An 18471-nucleotide genomic window follows, 5' to 3' on the forward strand; every position below is an offset into this window, starting at 1 on the left:
GATCACCCAGCTCTTACCAAAAACTAAACACAGTGTGATGCTTTCAGCTACTCATTTAATTTTTAAGAGAAAGTGGGGTAACTGTTTTGTTTGGTTGTTTTTTTAATTAACCAAGTGTCATTACAAATATACACAAAAAGCACAACTAATCTTTTGCACTTTGAAAAGTGAACTTTTGGCTAAGAAAACACAAGTTAAGCAATAGCAGTCTGATTTAAAGTGTCTCCACAGGCTCAGTGCAGAAGAGCTTTCTTGACAATTGTGAATGATCACCTTGCTACATAAATTGCTACTTCTTTTTTTAATAGCTGAAGTAAATGTATGGTTAGAAAAATTACCTCTTCAGGATGCAGTACAACTGGACTGATGCACATTATATAACAGTTTAAAAAAAAATACTCTCTTGACCAAAACAAAATTACAACATGAAAGGTGGGGGTAGTGGGTGAGGGGTGTGTACACGTAAATACCAGTAATATACATTTAAATATTAAAAAAAAAAACCCCAAAGCATAATAAAGGGAAAAAGGTGAAAGAACGAGAGTGCAAGTATCAGTCTCCTGGCTCTGTAACAAACTTCTCAAAAGGGAAATGTTGCCAAGTTACAGCTGAAGAAGGACCAGGGTGGAGAACAGCAGCTGCACACGCAGCAATTTACCACATTAATTTGGCTTTAACAGGGTATTAGGCAATTACTCATCATCTGAGTAATTTCTCCATAGTGACAAAGACATCATTTACATTAAATTATGAAAAAAAAACCAGAACTCAAAAACCAGCCCAACAAAATAAACACGAATTAAAACAAAACAAAAAAAAAAACCCCAAACAAACAAAAAACCACAAATAAGCCCCCCCAAACTCTTAGAATATTCCGTAGGAATTTGGAACCTAAAAAAAACCTGAGACCACAGAGACTGTGACATCAAAACCAGACTGAAGAAAACAACCAACCTTATGAAAAAGTCAGTTAATGCACTTGGTAACATAGCAGGTTATGTTTGGGTTTTGGTTTTCTTTTTTTTTTTTTTTTCTAAAATGTCTCCTAAAAATCTGGCATTCCCCTAATCTGTCCCCCCCTCCCCCCCAGCTGTCTGGAGTAGTACTGAATGACAGCCATTTCCATGAAGTGGCTCTTTCTTATGTCCAGCATCTTGGAAATGGGCCTAATTATACAGAAAGAGCTAAATAATCCTTTTTTATTTTTCAGTAGGAATGTTCTCCCACAGCAGAGTGCTGTTGCACCAAATCATGAAACTTTCAGAGTATGTTCAGTTCAGGAAGCCCAGAAGGAAAACTACTTTATGTTTTATGTGTCCATAGGAAGTGGATGCCACTTTTTTTTTTTTTTAAACCTTCTAAAAGAACAAAAATTTTTTAAAAAAATATATTACAAAAGGCACTATTAAGCTTGCAAAAGCATTAAGTGCATTAATTTTTTTTTTTTTTTTTTTTTAAGGTTTGTACTAAATCATGAGCCTTCTGGAGGGTGTACAGTTAGTGTAGGAAACAGTCACTCCATTGTGCAACAGCCGTAACACCCACCCAGCTCCAGGTGGTGGCTGCACCCACTGCTCCTGCTTGGCCCCATCCTGTCCCTGGCTGGGTCTGTGCCTTCTCCCACCCAAACCCATCCCTTTTTACCAGCACAGCCTTCCCAGGTTGTAATTTTCTGATCAGTTATGGATATGCAGTGATGGATAGGTTTTGCTTTTATAACCAGAGAGCTGTTGACACCTGAGAGCTCTGTTTCTGGAAGCTTTTCTTGCAAACAACGTTACAACCATTAAGCTTGATACAGAAAACTGTCTGGAGCTGTGAAAAGCATTCTTGGCTCTTGGCAGTGTGCTGTCGAAACAAATCATTCTTACAGACAGGTAAAGAATTACAATTACTGACTGCTGAAACAGAAACTCAATACTACATCAAGATTAGAGACACGGTAAAAGCTTAAGATTTTAACAAAATTATTTTTAGTCCTTATTCCTGTCTCTTCTTCACAGTTGGGAAGTCAAGAGCCACATCACAGGTCACTGGCTACCACTCATAATATATTACACAAACCAAACTAGACCATGAGGGTACCTTGCTGGTAAATTGCCTGAAATTATTGCTGATGTGCTTTTGTGTAGTAACTATTAAAATCTGCTCATGTTAAAAGCTTCTGTGGGAAAAAAAAAAAATAGTTGGGTTTTTTTTTGTTTTGTTTTTTTTTAAATCTCCAAACTAACATTTAAAGGAACCCCAGTAATCTCTATAGTGCCCCTTAACTAAACACTTGGTATAGCACAGTGTTTTTAACAGCCTCAGAACAAGCAAAGACTCAAGGTTTCTGTGTAACTATGTGCACCCATGCACACGTTTGTGTGTGTGTGTGTTCAGCTGTCCAGCCCAAGCTGCTTTGCTGTCAGCACTGCCTGTTTACACACAGGGTTTCACATTCATACTCAGCCTTGGAAAGGTGTCACTCCCCTGGGTTTTTTCCAGACCTTTCTGCTGAGCATTCCCCTTGCAAGTGGAAGACCCTTCCACTTCTTGCCACCGATTTCCTCTCGTAAGATTCCTGGTACTGGTGATGTGCTTCCTCCAGACCATCCAAGCAAAAGAACTGCAGCTGAGAGCTGACAGACTCATGGCAATAATGACAGGCTGATTGCCAGGTACCACCATTCCTAAGTACAGGCTCAGCTCACTGCTTCACTGGCAGCAAAGGTTAATTAATTGCTACTGGACAACTCCCTGACTGTCACTCACTTCTTGCACATCACCAGTGATCTATCTTGTATGTGGTATAAAGACATAGATTCTTTTTTTTTTTTCTTTTTTTAACATACAGTTATCCTCCATTGAGGAAAAATAAATAGCCAAGTACAAACCTCCTGTCACTTCAGTAACATTGTTGGGTTTTCCTCCACTCTTAGCCTTGACAATAGAATTGAAGTCTCAGGAAGATGAATCATATTTTAGTGGGCAGGAGGCTCTGAAAAATAACGTAGCTTTAACAGAGCGTGGTTGACAGAAGCTGGACTGTAGCGCCCAGGACTCCCGGGGTCTGGAGAGAACAAGGCAGCATTGCTGTATTTTCCTGGACTTCCTGGTATTGGACTGTTTCTTCCTGAATTAGAATAGACTGAAGCACCTGGAAGGCCAGCAGTGATGGTTTGGGACTTGAATCTTCCCTTCAGTGCTGGACTCGGCCAACTGAAAGAAAACAGAAAGTCATTTGGCATTTTGTTAAGAAAGCTGCAATACAGAGAGCAGAACTTGTACATCTCAGAATTATGCACAAGCAGAGAAAAATCATAACAGGTAAGAGCAGGAATGCAAGGGAGCAGCAGCAGCTCTGTGCTACATATGGATGTGATGCCTCATCAGTCATTTGCTCCCAAATGGCCATTAGGAAATGACTGGTGCTCGAGAACACTTTAGTGCAATGCCCCCACTAATAATTGATTTTGGTGTAACTTATATTCAGGCATCCCAACAAGTGCAGTCTGCTGCCATTATCTGTGTAGCAAAACATGACTTTTTCCTCTGAAAACTTAATACACACCATTATTCACACAAATAATTAACTGGATTGGGGTACTAGTGGGTAAAAATAACAAGAGTAATAAAAAGATACCTAAAAATATTAAATTCTCTTAACATCACTCTAAACAACCTCCAAGGAATGGTAACAAACACAACCTCACTGCATCCACACCAGGGATGTAAAATATCACAACTACCATTAAGACCAACGAAGGACACAGGTACAAATATACCAATAAATCATCAAATTGATACATCTGCCAACTGGAAACCACACTCCTGAGGCCTTCACTTTTGTCTGATTTGTCTGTGTATGTTTGCTGAAGTTGCTTGGAACTGCAGTGTAATGGAAGGAATTTGGCTGGAGCATCAGTAACCTTTCCTTATTAATAGACAGCAGCCAAAACCCTTGGTCATTAATTTCAGAAGCACACAGTTAACACAGTTGAATATTTAAAACAAGGTTTTTGTGAGCAACAAAGCCTGACATTCTGGCTATTTTAGCTACTTTGCAGCTGAGCCACTAGAAATGTTATTTCAGCTGATGTGACTGAAGCTGCAGGAATACCTCTGCCTGTCAGATGAAGAGTAGGACTGCACGGCGTGTTTCCATCTGTAGAGCGCTGGGTATTTCTGTGCATCAATCTCTGCAGATTCTATAGCTGCCAGCACATCCCCATCCAGCTTTGAGGGCTGCCCCCTGGAAAATAAACAGAACTAAATGAGAAGAGAACTCTGTTTATTCAGGCAATAAAACATCCCAACTGCAAAACATTCATTTTTGATATAAGCAAACAAACTTCCCCTTTCCTCTATAAACATAGTTTCTCTATAAATTTTTTCTAGCAAGCTCACACTTAAATTGTTCTCCATTGCTATGTTTTGAAAATTTAATCTGAGGACCTGCCAAGAGTGCATCAAAGACTTTGTTAACCTAAATTAGGCTGAGCATGAAGTTAGAAGCCTCTCAGATGAAGGGGTCAACAACAAAGTTAACTAAAACTCATCTGGAAACAAGCTTTTCCTTCTGTTTTAGGTGCAGTACTCAGGCAATGAGCTGCAAGAGAACTGCACGGCTCCTGTGCAAGGACTGCTCAGCATCACACAGTCTCAACCTGCTGTCAGTGATACTGTAGTAGCACTATAGCACCTTGTTTCCCATACATAACCCAAAGGACAAACAAATGTTAAAACATGAGATAACTCTTACCCAAGCAGGAATAAATTCTTTGAGTAGTCCTTTGTGGGTGAAGCCTTCAAAAGAAATTTCTGTGAGGAAAGCTCTCGATGGCGTTGTGCCTCCTTAGCCTGAATTCCAGATTCCATGCAGAGTCCCTCTTCTTCTGATGCTTTTCTGTGTTCTGTCCTTAACTTGGTCTCTCCGGGTTTCCCTGTAACACTTGGCTCGGAACTTGCCAGTGAAACTGAGTAGCAGCTCTTATCCAGATGGTCCTTGGATTTTCTCACCTGACTTGTTCCTTCAGCCAGAATTCTCTTGCTGTCAGTTTTTTCAGTGATACCTGATTCACCTTGGCTCTGGAAGGACAGGCTTTCAAATTCTGACATTAAATTGGAAATGGGGGTTCCCAGGCATTCTCCTGCATCGTGCAGATGCTTTCTGTCACTCATTATCCTTTCACTGGACACAGGGTTACAAAATCCATTCTTGCTGGATGAAACTGCCTTTTCGTAGTGCCGGGGGTGAGCTGAGGTCTCCATGATGTTTTCAGCCCTCTCCATGGACAAGATGTCACACTCAGCATCTCCAATGGCATCAATGTTGGGTTCTTTGGACACAAGAGGTTGGCTGATTTTCCGTGCTGCATTTTGCCTGTTTTTTATCTCTTCCAAGCTCATGTCATCATCATCATCATCCAAAAATGCTCCAACAGAAATAGAATTGCAGGACTTTTTACTCTTGCCTATAAGCAATTTTAATGAGAGCAACATGTTAGAAGACTTTCAACAGAACACAGATCAGATAAACTAGGAACAAATACACAATCTTTATGCCTTATTCTATTTACTGAAGTCTTCTCTGATTTTCTGCAACAGCATTGAAGCTAAAAATGCAAAATTTGACACCATTATAGCTGTACCTTTTTTTGCATATGACCTCTTACATCCTGATCATTTGAGAACTGTATTTCCTGCACTCCTCACTTGAACCATTAACCAGCAACAAAGGATAATGTCAGAATAAAGCAGAATAAGATAGGACAATGTTGTTAATATAGAATAGTTTAAGGTTTCATCTCTTCCAAGCCACAAAGGCTTATGACAAGGTCTATACCTCAGGGTCTTGTCAGCCCAGGTCAGATCTATAATGGCACAGAAGAGAAGGGAAGAAGCACAAAGATTTGTGTCTCGTGTGTGCCTTCCATAAATAATAGCAAGCAGTGGTCAAAGAAAGTATAAAAGCTTTTCTGGGTTTTGCTCAGTGTGTCTGTCACCCTCAACTGTAAAGAATTATTCTGTATTTTTTAAAAGTTACCTATTTTGTATCTGTGGATTACACAATTCTATACACTCAGATGAATTCCCAAATGCTCCAAGTAAAACATACTGAAGATGGAGGTTTTCTTACAGGAATTTCATCTGGGGGCTACAATCAAATAAAATAATTCATATGAAAGATAAAGAATACCTAATGAGGTCTGGTTTAATTCCCCTACATTCAGTCTTGTTTGCTACTTTTTCAATACTGTGATCAGACTGTTTGGATACGAGATTAATCACAGCAACCACAGCAGGTGCACACGATTTCCCCTGGGCAGCAGCCTTTTCCTCTCCCTCTGCTCCCCAGGTGCAGCCTGTTGTTTGCAACATTTTGTCCTTTTCTTACCAGAGGGATGTGGAGTTTTGTATCTATTGCAGGTTTCATTTTCCCCTGTTTCTTGCTGAGCCTTTTCGCTCATTTCCCGATGACTCAGGTACTCTTCTAATTTTCGCAGCCCCTCCTGGGAAGACAGATCAACAAAACAGCCCAGAAATTCCCAGTATTCAACCCACGGGAACCCCAGTTCATGAGCTAACTCCCTGCAATAAATAAAATAAAACGAATCATTTGTGAAGACATAAATATTAGTTTGACAATAACTTTTCTGAACACATTTTATCAGCTATATTAATATATTAATCAGGAGAACAAACGTGCAACTAGGCAACACAATTCTGCATCAATAGTCTGCAAAAATGATACACACACCCTCAGCAAACACTGTATCATCTGATTTTTTCCAGAATGTATTTCAAATCCGTTTTACTATTCTTACAGGTAGCAATATAATTATTGCTATTTTTAAGCTGACTGTACTTAGACATCAAGTAGAGATGAATCCCCACCGATTTAGGCATAATTTGAATAAAACTCCATTCAACAGCTTGCTCAGTTTGGGAATGAGGTAAGGTTGGGGGAAGTGAGGGGTTATTTTAAAGAAAGAAATCTAATCAGCTTTTAACATAGTATCTTTTTTCCAGCTATTGCTGATACAAGGTATTTGACACAACACACAGCTTCTCTAAAGCAGCATATTTGTATTAGAATCTTTTCATTCTGCTCTTTTTAACAATCCCTCAAGCATAATTTTAGATCTGACAAATTAGGCAAGTAAATGAGAAAAGCATTCTATACACACCATCAATAATATTTAAATATCTTTGTTTCTAGAGCTAAGAAAGCTGTTTCACATTTTTAGCTATTTTGTTTACACAAAAATACAGTAAAAATCAAACTACAACATATTTCATAAAATATCCTATCAGCAGTTTTTGCCCTAAGGTAGTGATCAGTAAATAATAACTACTCTCTGCACAAGTCTTTTGCTTTTAATTATTCTCTCTATTGCTAATTGTTTATACCAATGCTGTTTTAGATACCTTCCAACTCTTTCAACACCCCTCTCCAGATCAGATTTCCTGACATTGTGAAAGAAGCCAGCTCTCTCTCGAGGGGGAGTCTTCCAAAGTCTGCGAAATTCTTCAGCCTTTAAAAAACAGAAATAATTTAAAAACCCCACAACACCCCCACTGTATGAAGCTTACTCAGTGCTGCCTCAGTGCCAGACTCATAGCTCTGGAAGACACGCAGCTGTTCCATGTAAACAGCTCAAGTTCTGCCACACCAATTGCTCAGCTCTAGCTCCAAGGAATGTCTCCTGGATCTCAAGTTACTCCTCCCAGTATTACTGGTTACTTTGATCTCATAGCTGCTTATTAAAAAAGTAAGGATCATAATGTATAACCACCTTAAAGTAAACCATACAAACACTAAGTCTGTCTGCTTTTAATTTCTGTGCAGCAGGAAAGAGGCAACTCTCACAATTCTGCAATGGCATTTTGATTTTAATGCTCTCTTGGTCACTGGTTTTTAGGATGCAAAGGTGACACTTCAGTGTGTACGTAACTAACTGCACAGACTTGCTACATTATTACTATTGTATACTTCGAAGTTGGAATTTGAGCTGTAAAAGGGAATAAATTAATGGATTTTTTTAAAAATCCCAAGCTTTATGCCTTTATCACCAAAATCAGCACTAATGACTAAGATTACATCCAGACATCAGATAGATTTTATACTCAGTAGATATTTATATTTATACTCAAGAATTTTCTATCAGAAAATTGACTGACCAACACATAAAGAAGTAAAAAAGAAATGCCTATAGATATATTTTACTGATAAATATTCCTCCTGAAAAATAAAGGTTTCACCCTTCTGCTACACAATCAACACTTTTCCAAAACTATCCCAACACCTACTACTTGGTTGTCATTTAGGTGATCATTTAGAAAAAAATGTTAATCAATATGCAGAGGTGATAAACTTTGTCATCCAGTGTCAATTTCTAGAAATGAGACAGCTAAGAATTTTTAAATCAATTTGTAGCCACCTTGAAAAGCTTGGTTTCAGATTAAGAATCAGAGCAATTATCTGCAAGGTCAGCAATTAAACTGAAAGGATTCCCAGAGTGCTCAATGAATAGATTCCAACTGGAAAAAGAAAAGAACTTTCTTTTGACTGAACTTCCACTCTTCATCTTACATCACACATTTCTATGTTTTCAGCAATAAAAAACAGTGACAAATTTCTGTGCTGGAAGACCCATTTCTTCAAGAAAACCAGAGCCACAATCTGTCACAGGAACAAGCTACACCACACAATATCCTGCCAGTGGATATTCTAATGCTTCTTTATTTTTAAAAAAGCCAAAAAACAGGCATTAGAGTCACATGAAATTCTCTCCTTACCTTTGAGGGGCTCATGGGGCCTGCAAAAGCTCTTAATGACAGCACAGGATCTTTGGGGCTGCCAGGGTATTTAGATAAAGTTCTCTGGGGGCTCTCGTCTGTCTGGTCGGGTGACCAAGGTGCTCCAATCACAGGAGCTGAGGAATTGTCTTCTGCTCTCAAGAGTGGTACATAGTATCGACCTGAAATAAAGAATACAAAGCTTTTTAAAGACACTGATGTTCCATTAGCCTGTTGCTTCTTCCTAGAATATCAATACACCCATGTACTTAACCATCTGACTTTATTTCATTAGTAAAGTACTTGTAACTCAAACTCACTGTTTCAATATTTATTGCCTGCTTACAGACTCTATTTTAGTACAGGCTTCCTCTCTCAAATCCAAAAATACCTGCATTGATACAGACATTCCTTTCCTAAGGATCTTCAACACATTTCATAACTCCCTTTTGCAAATGCCTGAACCCACATGTGATAAAACAGTGAAAAACTCTATGTCAAAGAAATTACATGACTCCCCAGCATGACAAATAAATCTCCTGCTCTGTAAAGGTCTTTTTGTTTCCCTTTAGCTTAAACTTTCTGCTTCAGACTCAGTGAATAAAATAAGGGTCATGCCCACGCTACAGAGCTGTGAGGATAACCTTGTGATCCATACAGTAAGAGTTGTGCCCATGTAATTTAAAAGACAAAAGGGGTTTTGTTCCTTGCCAGTTTTAGTGTCTCTTGAGTTTTTACAGCACTGGACAGTAGCAACAGGAATGGTACCAGGAGCAAGAGAATAGAAGACATCCAAGAGCCAAAATACAGCATAAAACTCTGAATACAGACCTTTCAAGTACTCCCTTAGTTTTTCTTTCAATTCTGCAGATTTATTCTTGCTTCTTTCACAAACTACCTGTTAATATAATTTTAGTTGTTTGTTAGTAGAACATAAGACAACAAACCCAAATCAGCTGCAGTGTGTGTTCTTTCTGAATTGTCACATTGGTTGCCTCTACCCCTCTCATCCAGTACTTTTACTTCTTAGCAGAACAAACCACTAAAATACAACCACCTCCTTAATACTTGTAAAGACAGTGAATCATAAAATGCAGAACTTTTCCTCAGATACAATCAACAGAAAATATTTTTAATGTTATGATTTACCCTTTAAATCATGACACTAGTGTTTGCACTTGAAAAACACTGATTATGCATTAAATTTTTCTTTTTACTCTGGACACAGAGAGACTGACTTACTTCTGATGGAGTTTGGTCGTATTTGTTTCTTGGATTTTTTACAATAGCTGGGTGTGAGGTAAGCACATTAACAACATCCAAATTCCCAAATTTGCAGGCGAAATGCAACGGAGTGTCAAACCCCTGAAAGTGGGAAAAAGGGAAAATTCATATGCACTTGGGAACACAACAGTCAATCCTTTGTATTTTATTGTGAGACTGGGAAAAGTAAATAAATGTCATGACTAATTCTCAGGGCTCTTTGTAGAACTTCTCCCACCATACTGTAGAATAATAATTATTAAACCCACAAACCTCACAAATAGCTCATTTCACTATAAGTGTCCCCTTCTATTCTCTTTCCTTCTCCCTTACACACCCTTAACACCTTCCAGTTCATAGAATCATAGAATTGGCTGGGTTGGAAGGGACCTCAGAGCTCATCAAGTCCAACCCTTGATCCACTCCCACTGCAGTTCCCAGCCCATGGCACTGAGTGCCACATCCAGGCTCTTTTGAAATATCTCCAGGGATGGAGAATCCACCCCTTCCCTGGGCAGCCCATTCCAATGGCTGAGCACCCTCTCAGTAAAGAAATTCTTTCTAATGTCCAACCTAAACCTCCCCTGGCACAACTTGAGACCTCTTGTGCCCTCTTGTCTTGCTGAGAGTTGCCTGGGAAAAGAGCCCAACCCCCCCCTGGCTCCAACCTCCTTTCAGGGAGTTGTAGAGAGTGATGAGGTCTCCCCTGAGCCTCCTCTTCTCCAGGCTGAACACCCCCAGCTCCCTCAGCCTCTCTTCATAGGGTCTGTGCTCGAGTCCCTTCACCAGCCCAGTTGCCTCCTTTGGACCTGCTCCAGGACCTCAATCTCCTTCCTGAGCTGAGGGGCCCAGAACTGGACACAGGACTCAAGCTGTGGCCTCACCAGCGCTGAGCACAGGGGCAGAATCCCTTCCCTGGACCTGCTGGCCACGCTGTTCCTGATCCAGGCCAGGATGCCATTGGCCTTCTTGGCCAATGTGTAATAAGAAGATACAAACTGTTGTGGCTTAACCCCAGCCTAGAAACACCCAAACCTCACCATTTTATCTGGTGTGTTAAGGTAAAGGTCAACAATGTACTGGATGCGGTTCTGCAGCATCGCGTCGTTATCATCAGGGTACATGAGCCTCATGAATTCAGGATTTTCCAAAGTGTCCAGCAACAACTGGCAGATACCAGGCTGATTCTCCTTGGCAGCCACGTGCATGACATTGTACCTACACCCTTCCTGAAATAAAAGAGGCAAACATGAGAATGAACTGAAATCTCAGCAGCTTTCTTACGTCCACGCACTTGAAATGAATTTCAATGCTGTGAAAACACAGATGTTCCCTCACAGTAATATTCAAGATTTTTGTTTCTGAAATATTTTATTAGGAACAAATTTTTGCACAACAGTACATTAACATTCAGAACTGTGGTGAATTAGATGATGTTCTGAAGAACTATGCATCATTCCACCCACATTATTCTTACAATTAATGACATTATTCTTACATTTAGCTATAGTCTTTTTTAGTCTTTTTTTAAATTTAGGACAAACATGCAGCAAAGGAGGTATTAAGGTATCACATAATCAAAGGAAATAGGAAGTTGAGTGTATAAAAGGAGCAGGGAAATGGGTGTGTGTATATGTGTAGAATTCAGTTTGTGTTACATTCAAAATTTCAACAGCTTCACAAAGCTGATCTATTAGGAGTGATCTGTTAAAGTAAGATTGTCAGTGTCTGCCAAATGGCACCCTATACATGGATGCATTTTGAAATTTAAAGGTGGTGCCTGGGCAAGCAGGGCTGCAGGAACACTTATTTACAGCCCAGACACTAACCTGTTCCTTAAAATAATTATAATAGACTGGAATTATTTGGAGGAGACAAATACTGTATCAAGACAAGACTTTTCTTTCACTACTGGCTAAAACTGTTCTTCCCCTACAGAACTGCAAACTCAGTTTCTTTACTCAGCTCTCCCAGAGCAAAGTGAAATCTCAGTTATAGTGGGTGACTTACAAGACAACTGCAACGTTTCCCTGAGCTACCATGAATAAACACTGACAAACCTTGCAGTGCTGGAAACAAGACACCTTGAAGAGCAGGAGTCAACATTCCTTCCCATTCTGCTTATCAGGCCTCAAAGCTAAATCACTAAGCCAGAACTTGGGGTTTTTCTATTTTATTTTTTTACCTGTACAACTGTTGGATTGTCTCCTGACCCAATCAGATAGCGAGGGTTACTCCAAATAAGTTCTGAAAATGTTGCTGTGTCTCCTTTCTCAACAGCTTTCCTCAGTTTAGCTGTGAGATCCTGAGTGCGGGGACTTTTGTAGCTGTTGGCCCTCTCCTTGTTGGCAGATTCAGTTTCAGCAGAGCACAACCCATCTGTCAAAACAAAAGTAACAGGTTTCTAGGCACCTTCTTTTCAGTGATTCCTATTTCCATAAGCAGACCATGAAAAATCAAATTATAATCTAGAATATGTGTTCAATTTGCAGTTTTAATGTGCAGGAGTGAAAAAATTTAGGTCAACAGCAAGACATTTAAAAGTACTAATAGTAACAGGGAGGGAGGAAAATATGACTTAGCCCTCATGTAAAACTGTTTCAGACTTTAATAGAGGCTGGTAAATTTCATAATTACCAATCTGCTTCCATCCACACTTAAAAGAAATATTCACAAAAAAAAAAAAAAAAAAAAAAGAAAAGATTTCTGAATATTAAAATTGCTTTATAGTTGCATGACTACTGAATCCCCTTAATACAGGAACTGGGAACACTGTAAAATATGATCACTGTTTACATTTTATTTCTGAATTTAAACTTAAGTAGAGTTTTAATAGGCTGTGCAATTTTATCAGTATCCTACTAAACCTGAAAATCCTGAATCCATGAGTAAAATCAAATCCTAATAAATATAACCATAGACTACTAAGTAGCAAAACTATGCAGCCCACTAACAACATTTCAGCTTTAGGAAACAAGCCCCATTTTTAGTGTAAAATTCACATGAACCAGAACAACCATTGCTTTAAAAAGTAACCACTGTATTTATCATAAAATAGATCACAGAAACCATACAGTGAAGGCTGAACCTTAGGCTTGAAAACACAGAAAGCAGCCTTTCCATAGATTCCTGAGGCTCTCATTTCTGTGGGAGTTCTTAACAAAAGAGCAGGACTTCAACATACTCTGCTCCACTTTTTATTTCTGTGCATAAACTTCAGTGGTCCTTTTTTCAAAAAGCATCAATTAACTTTAAGGATGGTTTCCCTGGTGACCTTAAAATTTTGTAGAGAAGGAGAACCAACTTTGAATAAAAAAATTTAAATGTGCTTTTTATTGATTATTTTTTATTTAATTCACAAGAAAAAAATTATTAAATACTGCTTGTCATACCTACTTTTACAGTGATTTTATTTGGCAAGCTCTGGAGCTGTGATCTGATGTTTATTTACAGCTTCAAGTTAAACACCAGCACTCTAAAGGGACTTCAAATTTATTAAGATATTTCACCCTTTGACATTTATTGTGATTAGTTTCTTGGCTATAAAGCTGTTGCTTCTCCTCTCATAAAACAATTAACAGGCTGTATATTGCAGCTATTGCTCACAGATGAGCATCCTCACCTCTGTTAAATGCTCCCATTTTCACTGGAGACAAAGATAAAGAGGACTTGCTTGGAGATGGGAAATAATCACAGATTCCTTTAGCAAATTTCTCAGCATCCTCTCTGTTTGAAAAGGCTTTAAAACGGGAACCCTTAATCATCTTAACAGCTTGGAGAGCCTCCTTTTTATCTTCATAAACATGTATTCTCTCTGCAACAAAGTACAATGTTATTTCAAAAATCTCAGATTGTTCCTAGAAACAGATTACAAAATTCTGAAGATATCCTTCCAGCTTTGGTCTCAAATTGTTTCTCTACTAAATACAGGATAAAGGGGGTGTCTCAAAATTGTGCTTCTGAGCCTCAGAAGTTCCAGTGAGTACTATTTACAGAAAGAAATAAATACTTCAAGCAATGCTTAAAATACTAATACAGTGGTGTTTGTATCACACACTATACAGAAAAAGGTCTGTTTAGGCATGATTGTAAAATGCTTCTTGCTGAAATAAATGAATATTTACCATTCCTTGCCAGTATGTCATCATAAACTGGGCAAACACCATAGAACAGTGGAGGATTTCTGGACGGTGTCTGAGCAGTGATCTGTGACTCAACACATGCTGCTCCACAGACTGGAGCTGAGCAGTTTGTGTGCATCACATCTTCCTCTGGAGGGTTCAGACCTACACAGTACCCAAAGTCTGCCTCTTCAGAACCACTCCCATGTCCATTGTGATTCACTGCTGTAGTTCTTGAAGTCTTTTGTGCTTCTGCCCAGCCACTATTGCATGGGACATTTCCAGCAGCCTCCTCAGGCAGATCTTGGTTTTCCTCCAACACTCCTTGCTGCTCCAACAAGGCTTGAGCCAATTTTTTTTCAAAAATAAATCTAGTAGTTGATGTGATGGGCCCACATTTCAGTCCAGCTCTTACAATTTCTTCTCTAAGCTCATCAGAGGAGAGCCTCTTCAGTCGGGATAATATCATATCCATTGTTACTGCACCTACAGGGATGGCAAAAAACAGAGACACAAACTATAAGGAACAATACAATTTTTTTTTCTGCTATTCAAATGTTGCATCAGTGCCAAGGTAAACACTGTTTTATAACTATTTTTGGATTCTGAAAAAAATCGACACTGTTGCAGAGAAGACAAAATATTTTTCCACCCAGCATATTAAAACATTTTTAAGCAATCAGATTTATACCAAGAGTTTATTTCTTCTCCTCTCCTCTTACAACTACTTGCAAGAACATTTTCAGTTTACATTTTATTCTTCTTGATCCTTTACAAATGTAATGAAGAGGAGTGAAAATTCAATCCAGAATATTTATGCATGAAAAATTGACTGAATGATAAATATTTGATTCCTGTCAAGAAAGGAACAATCTGTGGAGGTAATGGAATGCTGGAACACAGTGACAAGTCAGTGTCAGTAAGATTCTGGTTAGACAGCTCAGGCAGCTAAAAGCACAGCATTCTTTTCCATTAGAATTTCAAGCTGACAAAAGTATAAGCTGCAAGTATGATGCAGCAACCCAGGGAGTCTATCTCTGGCCATGATGCAAGGCCAGGACTGTTTACACAACATGTTGCTTCCCAGCTCCTGTTTTGAGAGCAACCAGAGGAGAACAGGTGATCTGTTCAGATTTCCCTTCACAACAGAGTGGGAGTGAGAAGAATTCCTCCATTTCCAAAGTAAAATCCTTCCCTCTAGTTCCCCAGCATGCTTCCCTCCATGTAATCTACACACTTACAGCTGCTGCACTGTCAGCAAAGAGACAGTAAAACCAACACAATGCCACTAGAAATCTCTTGCTGGGAAAAACACAACTGAAAAAATCCAGGATTTAGGCAGCTCGAGATGCTTTAAAATTATTTAATCAAATTGCATCCATGTATCTCCACGAAGGCTGTGACTTTCCTGCTGTATGGTAGTTAGAAAGGAAAGTTTTAGGATATAAATTATTTGTCTGACATATTCCTTGGGCTTGCCTTCACTCCCTCCTTAAAATGACCCTTCCTTCTCTGCCTGGCCATTTTATGGGTTATAATGGTTGGGACAGGTGTGTATGGCACAGGTTTCATCCTCAGCTTATGAAACCTTGAACTACAGGAACACAAATCTAAAACTTTTCCACATGAATTGATTTGTATTTTTAAAAATCATGTTATGTTTCAAATAACACAGTTCCTAATCAGACTCCATTAGAGACAAAGCAATCTCCCAGATATGAAATCAGTGTCACCTGGAATCTTCAGTTAAATCTCAAAGAAGCATTTGTGGATGCACATGGCAGTACAAGAAATGTCCACAATTTATGAGTTCTCTTGTTTCATGACCAGGATGCACAAGCAGCCCTTAACACAGTCAGAACATCCATTTTGATGGGCAGGAGCCTTGGCCTGGGAAACTATTGAGGCCTGAATGGTGAATGGTTGGACCCTAACACAGCAGAGATGTGGCACTATAAACACTGGATCCTAGTAAGTTACTCATTTTGTCAAAGTGTACAAACTCAGAAGTTAATTCCAAAATTGCATCTTCATCACAGAACTGCTGTATGGTCTAACTCCACTTTCTTTTTTCCATGTCTTGCCAACAGTAGTGTCACAAAATACACCAATAAAATCAACAGTTTTGGTATTTAAATTATCCAAGGCTTATTCTGGTGAAGAACCAAGCTTGTCATATACTGGGAAAAATATGGGCACAGCATTTTTCATAACTTTTGGCTACAGTCAAACTGTGATGCTGCTGAGCTACTTTTCCCTGGAGTATTCTAATTCCCTTAGGATTCCTTAATCTCCAAGCAACATCACTGCTATGATTATTTGACTTCCCCACAAGACTTCAGAAACAGATGTAAAATATCTTTTCACTTATTTTTTATTTTAATCTTATTTTAAACTTTTTAATAAATTAGATGCCATTATGTTGTAATCAAGGCATAAATCTTGGCTCTGAGATAAATTACATGAATATCAAAACTTAGTATTATAAGGATTTTCCTTCTGAGATGGTGTAACTGAGAAAACACAATAAAGATGAAAACTCAGGGGCAACCAAGTTTATTGCAGAAATTCAATGAAAACACCTTAGAGGAGTTTATTTTATTTATTGCTTTAAAATGTTAACTCAGAAAATCACCATTTTTTAGGTTCAGAACCAGCAGAATCATTCTACCTTACTACATATGTGTAATTCATGCTCACAGAGCACACAGGTACACACACAAATCTTTCTCCTTGGCTTGTAGTTAGGTAAAACTACAGGAAGAATTTCTCTGGTCTCAACTTGATAAAACTTGGCCCCTAAAATTTTCTTCTTCAGGTATGTAAGAAAAATGTATTTACTTCATGCCTCCATTACAACGCAGGCACAATTAAATCAGAGCATAAAATGACAGAACAGACCAACACTGATTAAATTAATCTTTGGTTTAAGATCTACTGTTAGCATTAAGGAGTTTCTCTGGCAGTCTTGCTGGACAAATAGAAAAAACATTGTTTGAATGACAACAGAGAACTTCGATGAAATATGTTTGTGTTCTGACATAAAGCTTTCAGCTAACACAGATAAACATTTATTAATTTTTAACTGCATCACCTATTTTGAGCTGTTCAAACCAAAAGACATGACTTGCAAACCTGAGCCATAGCAACTGCCTCTTTTAAGATAAAGCAGATACAAAAGGAGATTAATTTTAAGATACATTTTCTGTAACTCCAAATGGTCCTTCGGCAAATAAGCAACAGACTTTTTTTTTCTTTTTTTGAGGCAGGAATTATAGGAGAATCACATCCTGTGTTCGGCTATAGTTCGGATCCCAGGATTAGCAGAGGGCAGAAAAATTGTGGCTATTCAACCGTGTATCTGCCTGTGTTTCCTGCTCCCAAATTAGCTAACAGCTGTGAACTACGTGGCAGAAGGAGAACTGCAAAAGAAACTTGGGATGAGCTACGGGAAAGCTTGGACTAAAAGAAAAGGGGGGCAAAAGACTTCTCAGGAACAAACCGAGATTTTTTTTTGGAGCTAGTAGGCGAGGGCAGGCTCGGCGTAGGAGGGGATTTAGCAAGCAAAGAGCAAGAGCAGGGACGCGTGGGAAAGGTGAAGCAGGCGGCAGCCGCCCCCGAGGCCGTGAGCAGAGCAGCGGCGTGGGACGGGAGGAGCGGGCAGCGGGACGGGAGGAGCGGGCAGTGGCGGGGACCGCCCGTGACTGCGAGGGAACTGGGCGGAGGCGCAGCTGGGCCGCGGCGGCGGGGCCGGGACAACGCCCGAGGCGGGGTCGTGTCAGGCGGGGCCCACGGGCGGGCGACCCCGAGCCCCGCCCATGGCAGGAAACCCCCGGGGCGTGCGGGTCTGCCCAGGCTCCCCTGGCACCAACCCCCCCGTCCCCGCGTCTCTCACCTGGGCGGCTCCCGTTGCTGCGCCGGCTCCCCGCGGAGGACGGCGCCGGGGAAGAGAGGGGAGCCGGGGAAGAGATGGCCGCCGCCGCCACCGCCGGGGAAGAGATGGCTGCCGCCGGGGCCCCGCGGCCGCCGGGCCTCCTCTCCAGCCGCCTCAGCAGCCACCCCACGGCGCCGATGACCGCGCAGGCGGCCAAGAGCTCCCAGCCCCGCCAGCTGCCCCAGAGGGAGCCCCAGCCCCCGGCGGCCGCGACCCACCGCTCCATGCCCCGGCCGCGTCCCACCCGCCGCAGGCAGAGGCTCCCGGCGGGGCCGGTACCCCTCAGCCGGTCCGGTACACCTCAGCCGGTCCGCTACCCCTCAGCCGGTCCGGTACACCTCAGCCGGTACCCCCTCAGACAGTCCGGTA

At 40.3% G+C, this 18471-nt stretch overlaps 1 protein-coding gene across 1 annotated transcript; it reads right to left on the reverse strand.

The window, feature by feature from the left end:
• Positions 1-1761: 1761 nt before the first annotated feature.
• ANKLE2 (ankyrin repeat and LEM domain containing 2) lies at positions 1762-18397 on the reverse strand. Its single transcript, XM_071763664.1, has 13 exons — positions 18064-18397; positions 14172-14654; positions 13670-13861; positions 12233-12426; positions 11088-11276; positions 10027-10149; positions 9616-9682; positions 8785-8966; positions 7414-7520; positions 6380-6573; positions 4745-5456; positions 4103-4234; positions 1762-3201 (listed from the first exon to the last, which is right to left on the reverse strand). The coding sequence occupies exons 1-13, from the start codon at positions 18326-18328 to the stop codon at positions 2964-2966; spliced, it is 3078 nt and encodes a 1025-aa protein (XP_071619765.1). The 5' UTR covers positions 18329-18397; the 3' UTR covers positions 1762-2963.
• Between the last annotated feature and the right edge of the window lie 74 nt (positions 18398-18471).

Source organism: Heliangelus exortis, chromosome 19 (assembly GCF_036169615.1).
Source record: "Heliangelus exortis chromosome 19, bHelExo1.hap1, whole genome shotgun sequence".
Taxonomy (NCBI): Eukaryota; Metazoa; Chordata; class Aves; order Apodiformes; family Trochilidae; genus Heliangelus; species Heliangelus exortis.